General features: G+C 31.7%; 1 protein-coding gene across 1 annotated transcript in view; it reads right to left on the reverse strand.

Moving 5' to 3' along the window:
• The window catches only part of LOC148610678 (ephrin-A4-like), a 111,380-nt gene extending 94,948 nt beyond the window's left edge, over positions 1 to 16,432 (reverse strand). Inside the window, exon 1 of the mRNA XM_088595939.1 lies at positions 16,143 to 16,432. Coding sequence (XP_088452065.1) covers positions 16,143 to 16,264 — 122 coding nt within the window. The 5' untranslated portion in view covers positions 16,265 to 16,432. The remainder of the gene's footprint in view (positions 1 to 16,142) is intronic.
• Between the last annotated feature and the right edge of the window lie 5,353 nt (positions 16,433 to 21,785).

Here is a 21,785-nt window from a genome sequence, read left to right on the forward strand (position 1 = left end):
TCTGCTGTCTTGTCAATTTGATATTTTCAGGTCACTACATTAAATTGACAGCCTTCATTTTTTGATGAGAAACTCACAGTAAACAAGGAAATTATAACCTGTCTGGTGCAACTACATGCAGCTTGTTATCCATCCTGCCTGGTACAACTACATGTAGCTTGTCATCCATCCTGCCTGGTACAACTTCATTTAGTTTGTTATACAACCTGCCTGGTACGACTACATGTAGCTTGTTGTCGATCCTGCCAAATACGACTTCATCTAGCTTGTCAGCTTGTTATACAACCTGCCTGGTACGACAACATGAAGCTTGCTATCCAACCTGCCTGGTACAACTACATGTAGCTTGTTATCCATCCTGCCTAGTATGACTACATGTAGCTTGTTATCCATTCTGTCTGGTATGACTACATGTAGCTTGTTATCCATCCTGCCTGGTCTGAGTACATGTGGCTTGTTATACAACCTGCCTGGTAGGACAACATGAAGCCTGTTATCCATTCTGCCTGGTACGACTACATGTAGCTTGTTATCCATCCTGCCAGGTATGACTACATGTAGCATTTAAAAGAAATTTTAATTAAACTGTATAAACTGATTTATGAGACCAAACCATGTTTTGAAGTGAAATCAGGGTAATCTACAGAATTACCAATTTATTTTGGGATAATATTGCAGTATTATTGTTTTTGGGGTAGCAAATTTGTGATGTTCATGGGTTTGGTTAACAAGAAATTTGGTTCCCAATGAAAAGAAATTTACCATTCCTATAAATGGTTGAGTTTTCTTATCTATGAAATCAAGAATCAAAGAACTGACATTTTTCCCTAAACCATCAAAGTCGGTATCCTAGAATAAAAGTACTTTCACTGTTATTGGTCAAAGAATCATACAAGTAGAAGGTGACCTTATTTCATTCACAAATAGTGGAATAGGAAAGCTTTTACCTGTAATCTTTTAATACACTACATACAAATGAAGTATGCATGTTTACATATGATGGAAAAAAGACTGGAATTGGTAAAATACAATAAATGCACCAGTGTATAACCTAAATCTAAAACAGTCAATATTTCCCTAGATTACTAAGAGCTTTTAACAAGTGTAAACACACCTTTAAAGAAGCTCTGAAAGGCCCTGACAAGAAAAGTAATAAAATCCATGGTAACAGAACTATGGTAATTCTTCAAAATTAATTCCACTACAAAGTAATATAACAAAACAAAGTCATGTTATTGACCACCATATCCAGACTGTGGACAAGGGCATGGACCTGAAGTGGGATTAACCCTCCCCTTTACTGTATCCTTCTTCCCTCCTTTACCCTCCCCTTTACTGTAGCCTTCTTCCCCAAGCTGCAGTAAAATTGCTTATTAACTAAAGCGTCAATGCAATTTTGCAAATGTTATGAAAATTATCAGGCAATTCCTCAAAACAAATATTTACGTTCCTGCTAATAGACTATTACACTAACATCAATTGAAACATGACCAATTAATAAAAGTTCGTTAGGTAAGAATTTGTAACACTCTGAATTTATCTTGCTTCTGTAACAAAATGATGAATTATAGTATATAAAAAATTTATCAAAATCTTACTACAAAGCCGGAAATCAATTACTCGCTTAATGTTTTCATTTGAACCTGTCAATCAAATTTACATTGCACAAGCAGAGAATTCTGATTCAATTTTGCCAAGAAGTTGTTGAAGAAATTTGTTGGTGCACTTGCATGTAAAACAGATTAACAGGATTAGTTGTATTGTGTAGCAAGGATGTGTTATGTAACACAACGCTACAGTGTCTGGTTTGAAATACTTCTGGTGACTGAGCAACAATATCCTGAAACAGCTAGCCTACCTTGTCAATGTTTTTACAATTAAAAAAACAGTGTACTGACTGTGAACCTGAAACCATTCATGTGAATGGCAGTATATAGTAAAACACAGAAAAACTTTACACAATAATATCAAAAAGTTATACAAAATGTCCATAAGAGATAAAAATTGGGCATTAATGGAACATTAAGTGATACCTAACCACATAATGGCGTAAAAAGGGGGATGGTGACATAACTGGAACCAACATTTTGATTTTGCTGAAAATATAACTTAAGCCTAACAAAAAAAAATTCTGTGTTTACAGTAACATCTCCTTCAAAATTAGAGTTGGTAGGTTGTTTTTTTGAAAAAATTTATAGATTTGCAGGACAACGAAACCTTCTAGTTTTGCTGCTTCTATTACGACTCTGCTGAATACTGAACTTGTGGAAGCCATGGTCATGTTTCATTTTTTTTTTTTTATGAATTATGAACTTCAACATCGTAGAGCCAAGCAATACTAGTAGAAAATTGATGAAAGAAATGCCAAAATTCTGTATTTTTTTTTTGACACCATAAAAAAATTAGGGTTGTCAGGGAAAAAATAATGTCAGTCATGTTACTGGTAACTCATAAATTTTATTTAAGGCCTTTACTTATATGTTATGATGTTAAACATCTGTGTTAAGTTTTTTAAAAAATGGATCTTTCCTCAAATTATCATCTATCATTGCCAGGGGACATACAGGTGGACAGACAGACAGGCAACTATTCAGAGGGTATTACATAACACCTTGCCACTTCAATTCATGATGCAGGGTATAAAACTGTAAACTTAATTTGTGAAGGCAAAGGTATCTTACTGAGTTTTTAGAATATTTTACATTCCTAGTTTTTATTGAAATCTTATTTTAATTTCATTTTTCACCTGTTCAACTCAGTGTTTAATACCTGTAATTTCACAGTATCAAAATAATAAATTTTCTCTAACAATATCTGTGAATCAACTTACATTAATATTGGTCACATAAAGAATTTTTATTATAAGCCTACAAATGTTACATTTGACCTCAGATAATCAAAAATCTAATTAGCCAGGAGAAAAGAATCTTATATGTACAAATCACCCAGGACGACATCTGCACCACACCTTTAAAAATCGATTAAATTTTTAACACCACCGTAGCTAATAATTAAAGACCACTAACTCCTACCCTGTATTTTTATAAATGACCGCTACAACACCTTGACAAAAAGGTCCTTCGGTTTTAATTGGCTGGTTTAATAGCAAAGGTAACATGAATGCAGTGTAGCAGACATACTAATTATCATGGAGATCAGCTTGTTAAAATGCAATAAATAGGTACTTGCTTTTACAGCAAAATGTGTCAGAAATACTTAATGGGATAATCCTAGACCAACATTTGCCTAAAACCTGTAAAATACTACCCCCTTGACTAAAATCGGATATGGCCAAATATCCTTTGGATCAATTTCACCTTAGAAATTTTATTAGTTGAATCAACTCAATGCCTCAATAGGAAGATTCACTGGCTCCCCTATATGAACATACAAGAACCATTTAAATGACTATGACTCAAAATGGCCTCCTATGGCTAACACTATGAACATTTTTCCAAGGATACGTGACATAAGATAATTTTACAATGTTAGACCAAACATTAAGTTTTACTAAAATTAAAATTTAATGTTGATTATCTACCTCCCATTTCCTGTTTATACCTTACAAGTCTTAGAGTTAAATCAATAACAAAACAATAGAATTTAAATACTTCTACAATACATCAATGCCACCTCAGACATGATAATGGAGGGATAAAATTATAAAGTTATATGCTGACCAGCCCAATACATTTGTGATGTGGAATATACCAGACTCATTACATGGGTTGGTCAATGATAACCTGGTCACCCTGATTTGACCTGAATATTCCCTTTGATTCTGTATGGCCAATACTTACAAATTACAGGGCATCATAACATTAAAATTCCAGACAGACTTTTAAATCACTTGGTATAGATGATATCACAGTCTGTTCCATTGACTAAATTTATATTAGCATTCAAGTTTGAAACAATTCCCTCTTATAAATTGGTTTAATTTTTACTCTAATTTTGCTTACAAAAATGATTACATGTATTCCTTACTGAATCTTTTTCTGTAATTTTAACTATTTAGATATTGAGAATACTAGGTAGAGCCCTACAGCTAAATGGAATTATTGTGTCTGGTGAAACAAAAGTTGACATCAACCTAAGTTGCTTACAATGTATGCCTCACAAAGCAAATCTGAAATCCATCCATCCTTTTTGGGAGTTGAGTTGTGATTTGGACCCTAAAATCATTTCAAATACACATCAACTTTTTGATTCTGTTAAACCTCCTCCCTTATACATATATTAAACAAGTTCACATTATAACATAGAAATAATACACTTGCTTGAAAATATGGTTCTTAATATTAATTTAAATTTATTAGTGACAGTTCTGGTATGGACTGATATTTAAATCATAGCAAAAACAAGACTTCTAAATTACTGTAAGTGAACATACATGTATTTCTTGACAACATGACAAATATAATGCAGGATATAAAAGATGTCAAACATTAAAATATTCAGGTGTCAGACTACACATGATTTAAGAATATCAGAATAGTCAGGTGTCATACTATAGAAGATATCAGAATATTCAAGTGTCAGACTACACAAGATATCAGAAATCTTAGAATATTCAGGTGTCAGATTTTACAGAACATGAGAAAAATCAGATCTCAAATTCAACAGATTCCACTTGATTTTAAAGTATTTTAAGAAAAAGTCAATTTGAGTACCATAGTTTTTTAGGGCTATATAAAATGAATTATTATTTTTCTGTTTTGTGGTTCAGAATTTTATTGGCCAATTACAAATCCATACAGTTTCATTATCATGAAAAAATTATGTAATAACTCTTTATTATTTTAAACAATGTCTGAAATCTTAACACAATCCTATTATCTTTTCTTCTTCATGAATGAGCCCTTAGAATATTTTAATTGACCTTAAATCCATCCAGGAAATTATTTTTAGAAAAAGAACCCAATCTTACACAAAACCCAGCAGTCTAAGGAAGGCTTCAGTATTTACTTTAACACTTGTTAAACAATATCAAATATTATTTCAGCTTGGTTCATTGTAACATTAAAGACCAACTAAGTTTTAATCTTAAGTAGATTATGGCAGTAGAGTACAAATATTTTAAATAGTATTCCTATAGTATGTCAGTACAATGTATGCTATCTAAGCTAATACACCTGCTCATAATCAGTACACAAAAAATAGAAAAATAAAGGATACCCATGCATCCTACCCTAGAACTGTCAATCAGGAAAATTATGATGTCTGACATGGCATACCCATATAAAGTTTTTGTCAAAATTTCAAGTGGCTGTGATATTTTTTGCAGAGAAAACTGTAACAAAGAACAAATGAATGGGTTACAGATGGACAGACACCATGGAACCAAAGTAAGGGGTATGAAAATGCAGTATCCCTGCATAGTTAAGAAAAGTCTGAATAATTTGTGAAAAAAAAACATCATTGAACAGATCTATTAATCATTATTGACTTTACCTGAAATCATAATTATTCCATTATTTCTGATGCATTCTTAAAATAAACATGATTAAAAGATTTTATGAATGCTGGAATTTTAAAAATCAGTGTTTTAAACTGAAGAATCTGCTTTTAATCCAATGAGGATTACTTCCTAGAAAGCTTACAAGTTTGTGATGGAACTTATACCAATATTTATTTATTTGTAATATGTATGAAAAAATCTGATATGGTTAATGTAAGGTTTTGTTTTCCAGAATTCGCCATCTTTAATAGAATATATAAAGAGTAAAACATCACAATGTAAAGACAGGATTTTAAACTTCATTGATCCATCATAATTTCACCCGATTGTGAAAAAAAAACCTTTAATGGACACCAAGTTTCATGGAAGTTTTATCTGCTTATAACAAACGAAAAAATATACACATACTTCTGTGTGAGTATAAAAATACATTATTTGGTAACAACATTATGATGTCGCTGATTGTCTAAAACAAAATCTTCAATAGTAAAAGTGTTCACTTCATTTCTTTTTTAATGACACATGAGAAACCCTTAGTTCTATTCCACCTCAATCTTCACAAGATGAAACTTAATTCCCTAGGTAGGCTTATACTACATATACATTAGCAATTGTGAAATTATATTTTTCAAAATAATCATTGTCCTCATATAATAAGCAAAAATGAATATATACCTCTTTAAATTTATAAATTTGGTTGACAGAAAGATGTTAACTGCAAAGCAATCTACCTCTAGATTTTTACACTTTCACAATTCTATGTAATAAATCACAAACTATATTATTTTTCAAGTTTATGATAAAGTTGAGATCAGTTTGGTATAACCATAATTCATTATGTTCTACCTTTTCCTAAGACCTGAGGTCATGTCAATCATGGCCTTATATCAGGAAAAGATAACTCTGTTTGTTAACAGCTGATAAAGCAGATTTATGAATGTTTATTATTTATGATGCCCTTGATAAATTTAATTTGACAAGAATGTCTTATGGGGCTAAAAACCTTTTCCCAAATTAGAAAAAAAAATATTTTTAATTAAATTTCTTTACTTGACTCAATAAAAGCATATTTTTCTCTGTTTTTAACACAATCACTTATCTTTTTGCTTTCCTCAAGAGCATTCAAACATTGAGATATAAATTGACACTTGTTGCCCAATTTTCGTGTCATTTTGTAAGAGCATTACACCAATATCTGAGAATGTGGATCATTAAAACAGTGCATATTAAATTATTAGTTTTTATTACAATGAGTTATATATTCTATGCTACAAACAAGTTAATTTACACATGCAGTTTACAAGTTATAGTAATTGAAATCATACCCAAAATTGAAAAAAAATATAAATTTTCAAGATTACCTAAAGCCATAATTGTTGTAGTATTATATGACTAAGGAGAATAACTTTTGAATAGTACAAGGAAAATGGAAACAGCAGTAAATTACTTTTTCAAGTTTAATCATCAATAAAACCAATAGTTCTCAGTGATATACATGTATATAAATAATTAAACCTGTCTTAAAAATAATCCTTTATAAACCTGCCTATACCAATCCCTTTCCATCAAGGACCAGGCATGCCATACTTGTGTAAACCAAACTAAATTCCATATCCCATCATATTAAAAAAAAGAGAGAAAGGTCAGTAAGACAGCACAACTTAAGAAGACTGATTTGTAAAAATTGATATCATTAGCTAGCAAAATTTTAAATCATAAAAAAAACATAATCCACTTGAAACCTTTTAGTTGATAAGGATGTCTGTTCACTGGGTATGAGTAGAACTAGTCAAATTTGAAGCTAAATTGATACAACACCAATCTATAAGACTTAAATCATTCATCCCCCATGCCTGCTGAGATTCATTGAAACATTAAACCACTTATAGTCTGATCTACCCAAACAATTTCCAAATCAAAAGACTCCAGTTGTAACATAATGATTTTTTATATTTCAACCCAGATTAGGTGCCAACATTAAAGGATAAACTAAATATGAATAAATAATTGAAAAAAAAATCAAGACTATTTCTGATCCAGTAAAATCTAACAGTTAAAATTAATTAACAAGAAACCTCCTTTTTTCTGCTCTTTTAAGTCTTGCATTGCTTCGATGATTTCAGGGTTTATTGAGTTTAATGTACCCGTTTACATTTTCCGCATGAAGTTTATAGTGGTTATAACAGTGTGATGCAGAATTAAAATGTACAGGTGATGTTGAAATAAATGATAAATGACATCGAAAAAAAACACTGTTTGGTACAAGTATCAGACGTGACCAAACATTACACACTTACTTCCCTGATTTATAGAAATATCTCATTTAGTCAACAGTGTATTTCAATCATTGGCGTAGAAATCATTCAATTGTACTTGTATCTTTATCAAGCATTAAAATTTTTCATATCATGACAAATCAACCTAACCTGTGAATATAAAATATTTGACCACCCAATCTATCCATCCCAATGCCTCCTTGCAGCCAGAGTAACATTCAACTACAGTTGGGTAAGTGAAAAATGGACCATGAAACTAATTTTATCAGGTCTTATTCTATTTTTTGTAACCAAAAGTTGTCATGGATGTCATTGGCAATAACATTCTACTGATTATTGTGAGCTTGATTTTTTCCAGTCAATTGAATTCATCTAAAACAGTGACATGGTCTAGGTTCCTTCAATCTTCCAAGACTCACAAGGATGAACTGCAACTAAATAAACACTCATTTTAATGGAGCATTATATTGCTTTTCTATGCACTGTGATTTCATAAACTGAGCTATAAAATTCACAGACTAGATTCAAAATCTCTTCAAAATCAATCCAATGGCCATAAAGCCAAAGTAATGTTGAAAAAGCATTCTAGAAGTAGAATCGTCCATATGATTTTAAATCCAATTATAGGAAAGAGAATTTACATGATATCATTTATTCATGTCATGACTGTATGAATACTTAGAATTCAAATGCATGAAACAAGACAAAGAAAATATTGGTCCATTTGTGGAGTCAGAAATTCATACTGTAATAATTTATATCAAAACCTCTAGACAGGTTTCACATGGATAAATCCTTAATACAGAACATGTTTGGATTATACAGGGGTTAGTTTGTACAAGTTTCCCAGTAATACAAATCAATCTCTGAATTGTCACAAAGTTGACAATCTCTGTAAGAATGTGTAACTAAACAGTCACAAATCATTGTAAAATGGCCACAGACCTATCAATACTTATATACAGATTTTTTTAACACTGCTTAAAGTCTCACAGAATTATAGCAATTGTAACATCCCTATTCTTTAGAGTGATGACAGATCAGCATTTCACTAAAATTTCAATACTAGCCAGATGCAGGCAATATTTATCATATCTACACCTACCTGGAGCTTTACTGCTGTGAGTGGTTACCAAAGTGTAATTTCATCACAGTTCACATCCAGATTATTTTACAAATAATTTAACTCTTAGAACTGTGAAATAAGTTAATATCATTTTACAAAGATAAACTTGATCTAAGGCATGTAATTTAAAAATGAAGTCTTCACAAAAATCCAAAGTGTCATACTTAACAAGTTATAAAATTTCCCAAATAAACTGCAGTAAATAAAATAGTGCACAATGCATCAACTTCAACCTATATAAACCATAAATACGGTCTCCAATTTACATAAAAAGGCAAGCATTTCAGTTTTGTAAACTTAAGAATAAGATCCCATTACTACTCCTAAAGGTATCATCCCATTATAACAAAAAATAAATTTTGGCATAAAATTATAAACAGTGGATGTTACGCCCAAAGCTATTTACATTAAAATGACAAAGAATTAATCTGATATTTCATTGTATCTATTCTGAATTCTTTTACATTTCTTAACATGTAATTAGGAGACCAAATAAGCAGTTCCTTTTTCCATCTATTTAGAAACTACCTCATAATTTTTCGTTAATTCTGTGCTGATGATAGGTCTGGCTTCAGTTTTTCTTCTACAAAACTTTTAAGTCCTTTTGATTCTTTTATTGCAATTCAATTCTTGAACTTTAGAAATTTCATTTCCCATAAAAAATGTTAGGAATCAAAAAACCCCAAAAAATGTCCCTCAACACCAAGTAAGGATCCTTTCTCACTCATGGTAAAATAATTTTTTTTTTGGTGGGAACTATACTTCAATTAAAAAAAAAAATAATGTTCTGTTGAATACACAAATTTCTCCTTACTAATATATCAGGTTTTTGAAAATATTACATGTATTTATTAAAGCATATATGAAATGGTTTACAAATTTACGACACATCATTTCTAGGTTTTGTCCACTACTAAATTTTTCAGGTGACCCTTGACCTTTGTGATAATATGATTAATACAGAAAATTGAAATCAAAGGAAAACAAAATGAAACAAATTTCTGCTACCATGGAAACCAATCTGTAAATATTGATATTAGACCAGGTACAAGAGAGCTTTTCAGGGGAGACTGAATGAAAATCAAGATTAATGTTCTCTTTAGGATCATTTTAATGAATTTAATGATAGGGATGGAGATTCCAGGTGCTTCGAAGGACTCAACTATCATGATGCACATTGGTGGAGAGGCTGGGTGAATAAGATAAAATGATCTTCATACAAGAACAATTTATTTCTAAACAAAGTTAGACAAAAGACACCACAAGGAAAATTAATTAGTTTTGACATTAGGAAATAAGTCTTCAGTACAAATAATCAAAGTTCTATGCATTTGTATCGAAATTTCCTTACTGATATAAAATATAAAAATCTTATTTCTTGCTCAATCTACTTGTACATAGCAAACCTCCTAAAGGAGTAAATTTTAACGGAAATCAAAAGAATACAATCCAGAGACAAAGGTCAGATAAATAAATACAGTAGGAAGAAATTTTTTCATAAACCTTCTTCATATGTAACAGACTCTTAACAAATAAGTCTTGAAACAACAATCAAAGCTATAAATTTAATAACAAGCAATGGAAACCTGAGGTGAATCAATTAGAATCTATGCAGTTCTCACTACAAGTTTACAATAAACAAGGATGCCACATAAATGGATAGACTTATAATAGAGGGAGTCAGTGAAGTACCTGGAGTGTCATAATTAACATTATCAACAAAAGACGAAAATAGATACCCCTGTATGTCCACATTCACAGACAGATAAAAAGAACACCTACAAGAGGGGTAACTCTGTAAAATGTTATACATAGTCTGAAATCTTTAAAATATTTGGTTCAACTGGACACCAAGAAGAGGGGTAACTTTGCAGGATGTATTACATGGCCGGTAATCTTAAACTAATAGGTTCAACTGGACACCAACAAGAGGGATAACTTTGCAGGATGTTTTACATGGCCGGGATACTTAAACTATTTGGTCAAAACATCTGTAATGTGGTACATATTAAAGAATTATTTGTCAATAAGCCCACCTAATATGACCTGAGAAGGAGGACAAAATCTTTTTCCCAAAGGATGTTTGCTGCCAGTTTCAACATTCTATAATTATCTCCCCTTATCAATCCAATTAAATTTGAAACTTTTCCAATTTGATGTCTATAAAATCATGTAAGTTATTTTTAATTAGTTATAGGTGTGTGAAAAATACATTTTGACTGTTGCAAAATGCCAAAATTTGGCGTCAATGTTTTACAATCATAGTCAAGTTCCCAATCATGATAAAGATCTGTATAGGAACAAGCACTACATATAAATTGTAATATCTTTTGAAAATCTCAAACCTAATAGGAAGTACTAAATATAAATGACTTCTTTATGGAGAGTTTTTGAAGTAATTGTTACTGCAATTAAGGGTTAAGTGGTCAAATATCCAAGAATAAGAAAATAAAAGAAATGCAATGGATTTTCAATGAAATGTACATAGGAACTACTGCAACGGTGATGAGATGTGTGGGTGACAAGTTTTTGAGTAAACATTCCACATCCAGACTGGTTTACAGACAGGAAGTTTGTTAACTGTTTTATATTTATCCAAAACATTTCAAAGTTAATTTTTAGTTCAGCATTCTGAAACCTGTAGACAAATTGTAAAAATACATCTTGATACAGTGACAGTGCACACTATTGTTTTATTTTCCTTTAAACAGGGCATACATGTACACTGTACATAGTCAGCAATGTTCTCTTTAAACAGGGCATACATGTAATATAGACAGTTAGCAACCCCTCTTTAAACAGGGCATACTTGTACAAAGGCAGTTAGCAATGTCTTCTTTAAACGGGGCATACATTTAATATAGACAGTTAGCAATGTCCTCTTTAAACAGGGCATACACCCCACTTAGACAGATGTAGTTGGCAATGACCTAATTTTTTTTTCAAATAGTTATACAAAGATGTGAAAGATCAATACAACACTCGTCAGATACTGTTTTCCCAATATTTTTGCATATATCATGGATCATTACATTTTGGAAATTAATCAATATTTTGTAGAAGATTTAAAATTGATTAAAGTACTAAAATTTTAATAAAAAACCTGTTGCGGATATCATAATAAATTTTGTAGTGACTTCAAAACATTGCATTCACCAAATCTTTAAAACATTAAATTATTGCATGACTAAGAATTGACTGCCCTTTAAATAAACAAACAAAATTTTGGTCATATGTTCAACCTTCCACTTAATACAGGAATATCTTTCCTCCAAGGCAAAAAATGTGGTGCTCTAACCAAAAACAATATCATTAAACACCATTCTGCTCAGGAAAACTGACTCAACACATAAGCGACAAATATACTGTTTTTAAACCTTAACAGGATTATAGTACTACACAATACTTTTTAAGTAGCTTACCCAATTTCAAAGATTATGATAAGGATTAAGTGAACTTTACCATACACAATCACTAGCTTTCTTAAAATATTTACAAGTTATTATCAACATTTAAACACTACCCTCATGGTTTAGTGCTTTATTTTAGAATCTCTGTAGAACTTTGTGCAGGAAAAGTAACACACACCATTTAGGCTACACACCTCACAATAGGAATATTTGTAGCAGTGTATAAAACACATTTATTTCTACATAAATCAACAGATCACATTGTAATGAGCTAATTTAACATTCTTTCAGAAACATGATAAATATGTTTTTACTTCACAACTGTAGATACATAACTATTTGCAATATAATGTTAATGTAACTTGGTTGTGAAACTTGTCTAAACTGAACCTCTTTTGATTTTGTTTAGACAGGTGCTCAGTTTATCAAGGTTTACAATATGTTTACACTGATATAAAAGGATTTTAATAAGTGTCTGGTTTAGAGAGGTTTTGGTTTTCATGGTTAGGTTCAGACAGGTTTCTGTGTATATTTTAAAATTCTGCAATATTCTGCATCAATTCAAACAATGATTTCAGTTATTATGTAGACCATTTCATATGTAATAATTAAAAGAAAAATAAGGGATATAGTATAAATACATCATCTTTACAGTTAAAGAAGTTGACATAATGTTTAATTAGTTAAAACTGGAAATATTTACAACAATTTCACCTATAATAATATAAACCTGCTGCAAAAATTATTTTATGTTTAAGATTTCATACAATTTGATGAACATGTGTGAATTAAGACTCTGCAAAGTAGACTGAACAGAAAAACTGTGACGAAGATGGTGCAAAAATGTCCTGTATTTAATAGTGTAAACTTTGTAGCACTTTTTATATCCCCCAGGGTTCAAACATGAGAAGGTTCTGGACTTTTACAAGTTTCAAAAATGAGAAGGTTCTGGACTTTTCCAAGTTTAAAACATGAGAAGGTCCTGGACTTTTCCTAGTTTCAGAAATGAGAAGACCCTGGACTTTTCCAAGTTTCAAACGTGAGAAGGTCGGGGACTTTTCTAAGTTTCAAATAAATGGCCCAGTTGGTGAAAACCATAAATCTTTTAAGTGTCAATGACAAGGGTTGAAGATCAAGTACTTATGTAAATTGAGGGTCTTAGACCTTGCACCCTAATCTACAACCGTTTGTACTACACCGACCTTTTATGAAATGGAACATGCTGAGAATAACAGAGATCAGAACTATAAAGATATGTACGCTGTTGTAACAACATGGTTCTCTAACCACTCGTCTAATGTGAAAGAAGGGGATATAACTCCCTAATTGTACAACATATGGGCAGTTCAATACTCTTTTAATCTAAGGGTCCATTTCCATACATCAAGGACACTTCTAACTTTTATTATAGCCCCGAAGACCACTTCCAGACTCTTGACAAAGTTGACTGTATCAAATATCAACCAACACCAATATTTAAATGTTTAATGGTCAATTTCACAGTAAATAAACCTAACATTGCTATCTCTGAGGGCTGTATTTACCTAAACACTTAACTAGCTGTCTGTGGAGAAAGTTGGGCACAAATCATCAAATACATTTCATTTCTGGTCCAGCTATCTAAATACACCTGCCAAATTAGCTTTTAAAATTCCTGAAGTTTCACTTTCAAAAGAGGGGAATCTAAATCTATTGCTTGTTTAAAATATGTAAATAGTAATTTATCTTCCAAATAAATGTAAAAGTAGAATTTAATTGATTCTTAATATCTAAAAACAAAAGGTCATGATGAATAAATAATTACCTCTCCTTCATGGAATGATTTATGTTACAATAAAATATTTTTCACTTTCTCTGTCATCATGTTTTGGTTGTTTTTGATGTTACATGCTGTGAGTTGTCAGTTTTAAAAGTGATGTGTATTTGAACATCATTAATAAAATAATAATGGACTCATTGTAGACATCACAGACATAAAATGTTTTCTATTTTCTTAGCTTTATGTACACTGTGAGAAAAAAAAACAGTTTAAATATTCCATTCTAGAAATTAAGGTTTAGGTTTCAAACTCACTGACAACCACAAAAGAATCCATCATCATTGTTTTTAGTTAGAGATATTAATCAGAGGCCTCATGCTGTTATAAATATAATAAATTTAAAAAAATGCAAATATGAATTACATTAAAAATATTGATAATGGATTCCATGGTATTTTTTTTTATTTTAAACTAATGACAAATTTCTTTGACTATAAATGGGATTGATTTCAAGAAAAAAATCTCACAATTTTTATTTCTTCGCTCCATTTTGTCTCCCAAATACATTCTATAATAATATTATGACATCCATTTAAGCCATGATTTCTCCACATAAACCTGTAGTAATATCCTGCAGTTTATTTTTATTGTAAATTGAAATCAGTCTATGATAGAGTATTTTGACTTTAGATGTCAAATGTCAAACCATAAAATCATAACCATAGAGTTTACATAGAAAATAACAATACATTAGTAACTTGTGGGAAACTGGTCATGGAACATAATCTTCAGATCTGTAGCTGTATTTTACACCTCATTTCATTCTATGTTTGTTTAGGTGGTCCATAAAACATAATTTTAGAAAAATAAAATATCTGTCAACAGAAATCTATTGGAACTTATTATCAAGATTTCTACCATTATGGCAAAGCTTTGTGTAATTGCCTGTTATTTTTGTCTTTTGTAAAGCATAATTCAAGAATGTCCATATGATTTGATAAATGATTTGGATACTGATCTTTGTGACCATGTCAAAAACAGGAACTGATACAATTTATTTGTATTCTATTTTTCTATGTTTTTTATTTATATTTTTGGTTATTACACTAAGATTACATTGGTTTGAAGTTTTATGTAGAGTTGATGCAGTGTGTAAATTAAAATAATAGATTATTAACTTTTACATATTTCACATAGCCCCAAAAGAGGGGTGTGAACTCTTCTATGAACATTTTGTATTTAATCATAAATTTCACTTAAGAGAATCCATATAATTCTTTTATCTACAAAATACAATAAATTCCAGACACTCAAAAACTTTCTTAAGATAAACAAGTCCACCCTAGTTAGTATACAATTGGTGGCATAATATATTTATAATCATTAGTGAAAGGAGATTAATGTGTGGCCCATTGTAAAGTCATTGATAATACCTATAATCAGATCACATATATTATTTAAAAATAATACAAATATGAATATTGAGTAATATTTTACTACTTGAAAATGTCAAAAAGTTTCAGTCATTATTAAGGTATGCTCAAATGAATAACAAAAATGGAGTTTACACAGAAATTTACTGATATTTCACAAATAAAAAAAAAGAAAATATTAAAGTTCCTAAATCTGTTATCCATGAAATTTTGGTGTGATGTCATTTTTCACTTAACAAATTGTAATTCATTAAACATGTGTGGTTTTGTAAAACCTTGTAAACTGGGCTCAAAACATAACTTTGAAAGTGTACACCCATCTTAAAAATATTTTTAAATCACCCAGTTTTGTGAGAAAGTTTATTCTAAAAGTTAGATGAAATTCTAAACTTTATGACTAAAAGAGTTTATATTATGGGTTTATTCAACTGGATAATACTGATTTTATCTTTACCTTTTATTTCAAGGTAAAATATCCCTTAAATACAAAATAAGCTTTGAAAATCAAATGTACGCGACAAGTTTGGGAGGGGGTGTCAACATGTAATCATTTGGAAATTGGTATCGGAAAGGAAGTTATTCGGGATAGCAAAGTAGTACCAATATTAAATATTAAAATAAATGTACATAATTCAAAGATAAGCGTAAATGAAAATTGATATAAATATACTACTCACAGTGGATTCGAATGGTTCCAATAGAGAAATACTGTGTCATCATTCGAGTGCACCTTTTGGCTTAGCAATGATATTCCGAAAAGAAAAATCACTGAATATAAGTTCGTAACTTTCCAACACATTTTAAATTGACACACAGATAAGTAAAACTAAAAAAAACAAACAAAGGTTAATTATATACACTAAATTATAATCCTAAACGACTGTCAAGTCACCATTCTATGTAAATCCAATGTTATTGTTATTTCTTATCCTCATCATTTCATCGCACTTCTTCCTAGCTGTCACTCAATACAAATCTCCACTATCACGTGGGCCTATATTTCGCAATGGGAGGTAACTCCGGGAGTTTTTCACCTGTCAACATCTTTAAATATTCGTAATGCAATTTGATCTTTACGAAATGAACGACTCCATAGTTGGGTAACTTTTTAAAAGATATTATAATTCCTTTATGACAAATCGTCCACCAACGTGTGCAGTTATGCATAAATTCTATCATAATTATTCGTCTTGATTAAAATTAAGCTTACAAGCAGGAACGGCCCATAGTCTTTACTTGATTGTTTGGTAGTATGCTACATTATTCATTTCTATGAAATGAAATGAAAGGTAAAGAACAAGGAATAACAGAATGACCCTTTTTTGGCAAAGTACTATTTTTTTAAATCGGCAAAAAAAACAAGGGTTTTGCGGCAGGAGAAAAACTGCTACTATAGAGTAGTAATAATCGAGCCACAACCTAATGTGTTGTTAACATACAAGCCATCAATATACAATTGAAAAAAACAATAGATAGAATCTTTTTTACATTTAAAAATATGCCAATAGCGGATCAAGTAGGGCGAAAATTGATATGATACTTCAGTTTCGATTGTTGCAAAGAGTTCTCGAAGAATTAAAGATGAATCAGAGGTAGGTGCAGAACACAGGTACTTGGGGACGGATTTGTTTTTATTTTGTTTTTGTTTTTGTTTTTGTTTTTTTTTTGTCTTTTTTTTGTATTTGTATTTGTTTGTTTGTTTTTGTTTCTGTTTTTTTTTTATTATTATTATTTGTTAAAAAAATAAATTACGAGATCATTTCGTAATTTTTTTCTTTTTAACAAGAAAACCCCAAATACCTGTGGCACAGAATTGATACTATTATCCCCTCCCCTTTTCTCTACGGCCCCTAAAATGATAATGATTATGGGGGTTTTCTACGGTCTTGTCTATCCTTACGGATCTCGAACGACCGCCCCAAGTGGATTCTGTTAGTAAATGTCCGTTAGTAGTTGGATACAGCGGAGCCCAGCCCTTGGGATACCTGACCGAAGAACTCAGAGTATGTCCTGCTAGCGGCTGAGCTGCTCTATTGACGCTCTGGCTTTTCTCCACTCTGTTTAGGAGTACTTCAACGTGTAGAGTGCCCCCTAAAATCAGTTATTGACACTTTTTATTTTACTTCATATCAATTTTGATTGGTTCCTTACGAGGGTAATATGCTGCTTTATCATATGGCTCAAGAGGGTGATAGTTTTTTTGTCTATAGACTTTTTGTGCTAACTGAGATTTTCGATAAGCATGCGTGATTCATGCACAATATACACTTCCGCGAGGAAAATTCTTTGGATCTACCCGTGCCCTACCTCGCGGAAGTGTATATTGAGCATGCTCATCAACTTACCACAATAGGCTCTATAGGATATGTAAGTCTCGCAACGTGACTTCGCGGTTTCATGAGAATGGGTCCTCGTCTACCATTCAAATGCATGCTGATTCGTCGTTAGCATAGCATTGAATTCAATATTAAAAGAAAAGTATCTTTTTGTGTAAAAATACTGTTAAAGAGTAATCAAGGGAACCAAAGTTATAGCCGTAATCAAAAGAATGTAATCCAGGGACAGAGACCAGACATGGAAAACAGACATACACAACAAAGAATATAAAGTAACTAAAATCATACATACAAAGTAACAAAAGCAAATGAGCAACTCGGACTCCACTAAAAACTGGGAGCATGGACCAGGTGCACCGGTAGGGTAAGCGTCCTCTGCTTTTCTAGACACACCAGCCGTGTTGCTCATAAAAAGTCAAGTCCGAGGTAGGCAAACGAGGAAAGGAAAACTATGACCCGTAGAATAAATCAGTTTTCATGGTGCAGATGGATACACCATAACAATCCACGAGTTCATGATGATGACCGTAAAACTTCTGTAGTGATGACTTCAATCTTGTAGCAACATAACCCTGTTCCAGAAATCTATGTGTTATAGTTCTAGCGCGATACAATAAGTCTGCGTAGTTTCGGCGAGCTCTGGCATAACGTATGAATTGTGATATGAACACTCCATACGCAGGTGCTGAAGGGATGTTGCCACAGATGAAAGGAAAGTTGACAATTCTGAATGAAAAGTCATCACGTTTGTCGTAAAGTTTGGTCAATAGTTTTCCTTTACCATCGATTTCTAAGTGTAGGCCGACTTCACAGTGTCTGTAGTATCCTTTATCTCAAGTTCTTTGGGGTAGATGCGATGTATCAAATTAGGATTATTTAAAGAGAATACGTCATCTGTATAGCGGAAACTGAGATTAAAGGATCTAGCCAAACGATATTCTTTCTTTCTGATCAGATCAACTATTAAGTCAGCCTCATAAGAGTGAAGGAATAGGTCAGCAAGTAAAGGAGCACAATTTGTTCCCATTGGAATGTCGACCGTTTGTAGAAAAACACGTCCACCACACTGGACAAATATTATGTGATTCAAAATTCCAGCATTTTGTAAACATCTTCCTCTGTGTATTTGGATGATGATTTGGAATTATTTCTACCAAGAATGCATATATCTAGTTCTATAAAATAAAGATTTTAAGAAAAGCATAAAATAAAAGATTTTGAATTGTGATGCAGCGGATTTAACGGAAGTAAACAATAAAATGCAGATAGGTCTTCGGAATTCAATACGTTATACATCGGAAATTTCGGAAGGGAACTTACAAACCCTATTTACCATGATTACACGCTTGTGAAAAGCTAAACTGGTTCCGGTAAAAATTAGGTAACAGTTCAATTTTAGTCAGTTTTGCATTTGATGATAAGTCCATATCAAAAACTGACGTATTTACTTATTTTTCAACTCATGATACCAAATCTGCTACGAATCTGTAGACTGGTTCAATTCGTTGAATTTTGCTTTTTCACGATAAGTAAAAGTCTATTGCGCAGAAAAGCCGCGTCATATTGAAATTTAGTGCTTAAGTGTCAAGTCTCCGTAAAAAAATCAGGCAGTGGGTGAAACCCACCAATAAAAAGTTTAATTTGACTACTTGTACCATTATTATCAAGAAAAAAAAGACAAGATTTTCCTTTTCATTTTGGTAAATTGAGTAATTATTTCATTTAAATGCGCTGAAAATGAACATTCTGTTGGCAGATAGCTCTTTAAAAACCCTCATTTTTTCTAAAAATGTGTTGGAAATTTTTTTTTGCAAATCCAGTGCATGATACAGAGATCAAATAATGGTCTTTTCAAATAGAGAAAACATCTTTTAGAGACATTACATAGTCAGATCGGTGGGGTTTTGACATGCATGTTTCTGATTTTTCCCATTTTGCCTTATTCTTACCAAAAAAGTACTGCCACTAGTGACTGAATGAGAATGATGTTAAACGTGATTAATACCACGCACCGAGTGAATGGTAGCTCTATATATAATATACTTCAAAAGGTTTCCAGTTTCAATTCAAACAATTGACATTTGTATTAGTATAATAAGTATTAATTAAGAAAAAAATGTTATCTTGATAATGTATATATTTTAAAGTTGTACGTATTGAAACCTCTCAAGAGCATTTTTTTTCCATGACATGTAATTTTTAGCATTGTATTGTAAAATTCATACGTCTATAGTCTATTATTTTAATCCATTTTATGTTAAATATTGATGTAAACGTATATCCAACACTTTATAATTTGGTTCAACGTTATATATTATGTCCGCCCGTCCACCCGTATCTTGGCTGTCAATGGATTCACATTTGGTGTGTGGCTTAATATAGATGGGGCAAACGTCACAAATTTGGTTACTGTATTATATCAAATTTCTGTTCGATTGCACAACATCGAGTGAAACTTCATGTTTTTACTATGTTAGTAATGGTGGATATGAAATAAACACCGGTGAGATTTCATTCCAAGGCTTGTGTTGGTTACAAAAAGCCATAGAATGAAAAAATCAAAGTACTCATTTACTGAATCATTTTATATCGATCGTTTGAATTTTTACGCCTCAAATAATCGTCAAATTGTAAAAATCTGGTATAAAAGCAGGGATAAAAGGAAAGTACGGTGATCGATCTCAAACGTATCTAAACACAAGCTTATTGTTGTAAATGGTTGATATTGAAAATAAATCCAATTCATCAGCAAAATTTGGGGAATGTAAAAAAAAAATCTTTTGTACCTCTAATCCCATCAGGCTGAAATTCGAATTTTATCTGTATTTCATGATTCTAAATGTTATCATCTATTTAGACAGACGGATGGAATGAACCCTTTTATTTATTTTGAAATTCACCATTCTAATTACAAAGGACATTTAATAAACACACAGCAAATTCGTGATGCATTGTGACATGCAGTGCGCCAGTTCGCTAAATATTCACGGTCAATGTTAGTTTACATGGAACGTATAGAAGAATTAACACACAAACATCCGACATACTGCATAATTGAACTACCATTTGGCCTTTCTCAATTTCTAAGTCAAAGTCGAATTTCAATTTAATGATATCCAAGTCGAAACTGTCTGTAAAATCATTCTAACTTTAGCCACAATCAATGAAATAAAGCATGCCCTTAAATACATTTCCCTCTCAAATAGCTACATTTCTCAGTTAATAAGCTATATAGCTTGAGCTCTACAAGTTATCGCATGGACACTTGCGTGTCATGTAAAAACGCTTAGTTTCTGGGCATCTAGTTCAAGAGACACGTACATTGGCATAAATCCCAAAGTCCTTGAATAAAATTTCAACAATTATGTCTGGTGCAGGAAACACTCACAATGCACTTTTAAGGTTCTGAAGCACCCACAGCTCTATCATTATAATGCACTTTTAAGGTTCTGAAGCACCCACAGCTCTATCATTATAATGATAGAGCTGTGGGTGCTTCAGACGCAAGTGTTCATGCGATAACTTGTAGGGCTCAAGCTATATAGCTTATTAACTGAGAAATGTAGCTATTTGAGAGGGAAATGTATCTAAGGGCATGCTTTATTTCATTGATTGTGGCTAAAGTTAGAATGATTTTACAGACAGTTTCGACTTGGATATCATTAAATTGAAATTCGACTTTGACTTAGAAATTGAGAAAGGCCAAATAGTCAAATAGAATTGTAATTATTACAAAAAGCAATACCACCAGACCGCAGACGGACACCATTCTTGAGAAATGCATTATCGAAATTCCTATGCCATCGTCTATAAGCAAAGTTTCATTTTTAATTTCCATCTCCTGACTTCCGATGTCACGAGGCGGTAACCGTAATAAAAATACACGATACAGTGGGTGATAGACCAGAATGGATTCACGGTTATGCTACCCTTCTGTTAAAACTTTAGCAAAAAAATGAGCGACAAATAACCTGGAACAGGAAA

The sequence above is a fragment of the Perna viridis genome, chromosome 8, assembly GCF_037379345.1.
Source record: "Perna viridis isolate PV_CMFRI_1.1 ecotype Kerala chromosome 8, ASM3737934v1, whole genome shotgun sequence".
Classification (NCBI taxonomy): domain Eukaryota; kingdom Metazoa; phylum Mollusca; class Bivalvia; order Mytilida; family Mytilidae; genus Perna; species Perna viridis.